Source organism: Microtus ochrogaster, chromosome 2 (assembly GCF_000317375.1).
Source record: "Microtus ochrogaster isolate Prairie Vole_2 chromosome 2, MicOch1.0, whole genome shotgun sequence".
NCBI lineage: Eukaryota > Metazoa > Chordata > Mammalia > Rodentia > Cricetidae > Microtus > Microtus ochrogaster.
In genome coordinates, this window is record NC_022010.1 from 39,834,811 (window position 1) to 39,839,757 (window position 4,947).

Sequence of the window (4,947 nt, forward strand, 5' to 3'; positions counted from 1 at the left end):
GAGTGCTGGGATTAAAGGCATGCGCCACCACCGCCTGGCTAATATTTTGAATTTTTAAATGCATTGGATAAGAGGTAAATACAGCCTCTTTTTTTTACCTGATGGAAAAAGGTTTTGTCGACTACATTTTCAATCTGTTTGGCTTTCTGGTTTCTGCCCGGCTGCTGCCGTACTTCTTCACCCTTTGTTTTGTTCTCCAGGAGCTGCTGGTGCTGATGCTGAAAGGTCACAGGGTCTCTCCCAGGAGGAGGGTGGCAGTACAGCAGCTTCCCCTGCAGCGAAACAGCATACTGTAACCGCCTTACCCCGAGAGGGTTAGGTCCTCATGGCAAGTGTCAACCAGGCAGAGGGCGGAGCAGCTTTCTGTTGCTGTAACTGCAGGGCCCTGACTCTGACACCCAGCTCCTCCCAGGGCCCTGGAGCATACAGCGACTCTTCCTTCTCTGTGACCTTGTTCACCTGCCTGTCATTTCTACTAAGTAGTCTTCAATGTTCTTCCATGTGAGGACACACTAGTCCTGGGAACATCAGGTGAGAGTCTGAAATCAAGGTCACTTTGGAGGGCTAGGGCTGAGTGCTGGAGCACCTGTCCAGCATGTGTGAGGCCCACAGGTCAAGCCCCAGCACCACTAGAAACAGCCCACTGGACATCAGTCCATCTCCTTACCAGGCTGTCATGAGCTAAGAACTCAGTGTAGGGAAAAGAAAGCTTGCTTACTCAGGGCAATAGAACAGGTTCACTTACTCTGACGTAGTCCTTTAGGATGTAACGTGCAGATCGAGGCTGGTCTGGTTGTCCATGTGCTGTCATGAATCCTCGCATGCCTGTGAGAGAAACCAACTGTGTGAGAGCTCAGGAGTTGATACAACAGGCGTGACTGCGCTGATGTGCACTGGGTCTCTTCCCACAGCCCTATGAGAAACTAATTTCCTCTCACCGTAAAACACACTTCATCATCATCATCAACATTTGCTAAGGCAGAGCAGACTCTGCAGCTTATAATATCTAACCACTTAGCACTGTGACAGGCACATTCGGTTTCTCATCATTAGTTATTCCTTCTAACCCCGATTTCAGGCATTTACTCATGGAGGCTACCTGCAGAATATTATCTGCAGAACAAAAGACAACATAGCAAACTCCCTAATTTAATAGCTACATCTGATTGTCAGCTTCCAGAACATACCAAGAGGATCGCTCTTACTCTCTCTCACTGTGAGTAGCAAGGAGAGAGCACAGCTGTTTTTGTAGAAAGGGCTAGGTTCAAAACTCAGCCCATGTGCAAACTAGCTTTTAAATTTAGAAAAAAAGATCTAGTTACATACAGAACAACAACAAAAAGCTTTATAAATTAAGACAGAAACAATGCATAGAAACAAACAAACCAAACCCCCATGATTTCTAGAAGCAATATAAAAGGTCAACAAACTTGGGGAAAAAAATTTTACCCCAACATCCACCCCATCTATGAACTGCTGGAGCATGTAAAGGGCCAGACCTCCAGACCAAAGCTGCAGGATCTCCACAACACAAGGCTACAACAGGATATCTAAGAGGAGTCCCAGTGAGGGCCCAGTATCGAGGGTGTAGCAGAAGCAGGTCTCAAACCAGACCAATGACTCACTACAACGAACACTTGTGAGTGAAGATGTGTGGACTATACGGGTATAGGGTGTGACTCACTGTATCTTCTACACTAAGACTTTAGTTTTTGCTTTTTGGATAGAATCAGAATGCATGATGTGAAATCTATAAAGAATCGATAAAAAGTTAAGAGAAAATATTTCAACTTCACCAGCATTTAAAGAAATACAAAGTAGGGCTGGAGGGATGGCTTGGCAGTTAAGAGCACAAGCCACTCTTCAGAGGACCTGGTCCCATTCCCAGCACCCACACGGTGCCTCACACCTGCCTGTAACTCTAGTTCCAGGGCACTCACTGCCCCCTCAGGCACCAGGCACACACATGATTCACAGACATGTATGTAGGCAAAACAGAAAATAAAATCTTAAAAAAAAATCTTAAGAAAGAAAGAGAGATAAAGTAGCTGAGTGTTGTGGCACACATCAAAAATTCCAGCACTCAGTGGGCAAAGGCAGGCGATCTGTGAGTTCTAGGCTGGCCAGGGTTACAGCGAGGCTGCCTCAGACAAAGACAAAAATCAAAGAAATACAAAGTAGGCACTGGAGAAAGGGTTGGGTAGCAAAGAGCGTGTGCGGCTCCTACAGAGGATTCACGGATCCAAGTTCAATTCCCAGCACCCATTCTGAGAGGTTCACAATCACAGTAGCTTCAGCTCCAAGGAGGCGCCAATGCCTCTGACTATCAGGGGCACCAGCACTCATGTACATATAACCTCATGCATATACATAAGTTAAAACAATACAGCTTAAAAAGAAACACAAAATTGGAGGACCTTGGAAGTGCCTTTAAAATTCATGGCCAGAGGCTTTAGTCTACAGAGCTTTGGACAGTGGTAGAGCAACTGAACACGTGTGGTCGTTTGTTCCTGCAAACAGGAAATACCGACGATATGTAAGTATCAGATGAAATTCAGTACTTATGTCATTAGAATGAAATGGGGGTGGTGGTGGAGGTGTCGTTCACGCTAGCCCTGGGTTTGATGCCTAGTGACCCTTTCCAGACTTCTATGAACCATTTGCCCATTATTTAAAATGACAGACAACTCACATCCATAAGCTGTTAGCAGCTCTTCTGAGGTTGGAGGTCGGCAGGGATCTTCATCTTCTCTAGGTTTTATAATGTTAATACCATAGGTAGCTTCCAAAACACGTCGTGGGATATTCTGGCAAACGTAAACTTGTCAAGGAATCCACTCTTGGACTGACTGTGCTCCCACAGCATCCAAACACACTATTTTGCTGCTTCTGACACATGTTCTCCTTCTAAGCAGAGTATAGTTATTTATTCATTTAAACAGCTTTACACACCAATGATCACTTTAAATGCATTCTTTAAAATAACAAGGCTGGATAGTGGGGGGGGGCACACCTTTAATCCCAGCATTCGAGAGGCAGAGACAGGCAGATTTCTGTGAGATTTCTGGCCTACAAAGTGAGTTCCAGAGCAGTCAGGACTACACAGAGAAACCCTGTCTGTAAAAACAATTAAAAACAAACAAACAAAACATCTCTACAAAGATGGTTAAGTGGTCAAAAACACTCGCTACTTTTGCAGAGGACCAGGGCTTGTTTCTTGGCACCTACAAAGCAGCTCACGATTGTCTGTAACTTTAGTTCCAGGGGATCCAATGTTCTCTTCTGATTTTCAAGGGTACGAGGCATGCAAGAGGTACACAGACATATAGGCACACAAACACACACATAAAAATAAATAAATCTAAAAAAATTATCTAGGAAACAGACCTTAACAATATTACTTTAAGGAACAATATTATAAACAAACCCTAACTTTGAGAGACTATCCTAATGGAGATACAAAGGACCATGTCTTTGCTTCCAATGCCTACAACTATACTGTTAGAAGGTAATGCCCTAAAAATTCTCAAAGCCTTACACATTAAAAACCAGAGTGGTCCTGAAACAGAAAGGATATTAGTGATACGGGTGGAACGTGATCTCTCATCTGGTCAATTGGGAGAATCCCATTGCAAATCATCTCTGCTTTGGTAGACACAAAGGACGGCATCACCAGGCCCGGGCAGTCACACAGGCAGAGGCCAGGCTCCACATACAGCGTCTGAAAGACACAAACAGCTATGATGGACATATGGCGAGTGGAAGGGAAGAGAAACAACACTGTGGCGAAGAACTTCTTGTACCTGGAAATGCTTGGTGTGGCCAGGCGTGGCAGACACAGACACTTTCTTGTTGCCCATGATAGTGTTGATGGTTGAGCTCTTCCCAACATTAGGATAGCCCACCTGGAAGAGAACCAGAAGTTACCTGAGGGGTAGTAATATTCACCTTTCATTCTCTTGGCTTTACAAACTCAGACTCAGCTCTGACACATGGCACAGCCGTATGGATTTTTTTTCTACAGACTTTGCTGTTGCCCACAATATCCTCATGCCCTCTGCCTGCCCCTAACGTTCCACTTGTAGGCAAACTTCACTGTTCCCATTGCATCTTTAACAAGGGGTGAGCTGAGCGTCAGGAAACAATAATTACAAGCTGCGAACATCTGAAAACTCCCAGGCTTTTTAGTCCGGGCCAACAGAAGGTGGCAGGCTATGCAGAGCTGATGTAGACTAGGGAGCTAAGCTTCGTCATGATGATGCCCTGAATTAAGAATTCAGAAAGCTAGAAATCAAAGACACATGTAGAGAAACCCGGTTTTCTGATACACATGGGAACAAATTTTTGGCACAGAGCATATAGCCTTAAAACTCAGAGAAATTAAGAAATTTTCTGTGTTCAGGTTAGTTCTACTGTGAAATTGGGAATTACACCATGCCTGCCTAACTCCAAAGGCAGGTCTGTAGCAAGAACAATACACAAAAACACCATTTACTTCATCTTTCTTTTTAATTAAGATTTTATTTTTATTTATGTGTAAGAGTGTTTTACCTTCATTTATATGTGTGTACCACATGCAGGCAATACCCAGAGGCCAGAAGTGGGTTGAGATTCCTTGGTACTGGGATTAGAGACAGCTGTGACCTGTCATGTGGGTGCTGGGAACCAAATCCAGGTCATGTGTAAAAGGAGCCAGTGCTCTCGGTTGCTGAGTCATCTCTGTAGACCCTACATTGTAAGCAGGCCTCCTGTTTTATTTTAGGTGATGGGACTCAGGAAAGGGTCTACATACAATGAGGATTAGTTACACCTAATTTCAGCTGAAGAGCTGAGAGACTACATACCTGCTGCAACCTTCCACGGTTTTGTTTCCCTGGAAAGATCTTTAGTATAAATGTCTTCTCTAACAGCTTATGTGTCTTTAGCCAAGGATGGGTCATCTAGAGC

The 4,947-nt window shown here is 44.3% G+C and overlaps 1 protein-coding gene across 1 annotated transcript in view; it reads right to left on the reverse strand.

The window, feature by feature from the left end:
* Lsg1 (large 60S subunit nuclear export GTPase 1) overlaps positions 1-4,947 on the reverse strand; it is a 29,734-nt gene that overhangs the window by 3,093 nt on the left and 21,694 nt on the right. Inside the window, exons 9-13 of the mRNA XM_005344807.3 lie at positions 3,804-3,905; positions 3,578-3,721; positions 2,693-2,816; positions 746-825; positions 99-272 (exon numbers count right to left, since the gene is read on the reverse strand). Coding sequence (XP_005344864.1) covers positions 99-272; positions 746-825; positions 2,693-2,816; positions 3,578-3,721; positions 3,804-3,905 — 624 coding nt within the window. The remainder of the gene's footprint in view (positions 1-98; positions 273-745; positions 826-2,692; positions 2,817-3,577; positions 3,722-3,803; positions 3,906-4,947) is intronic.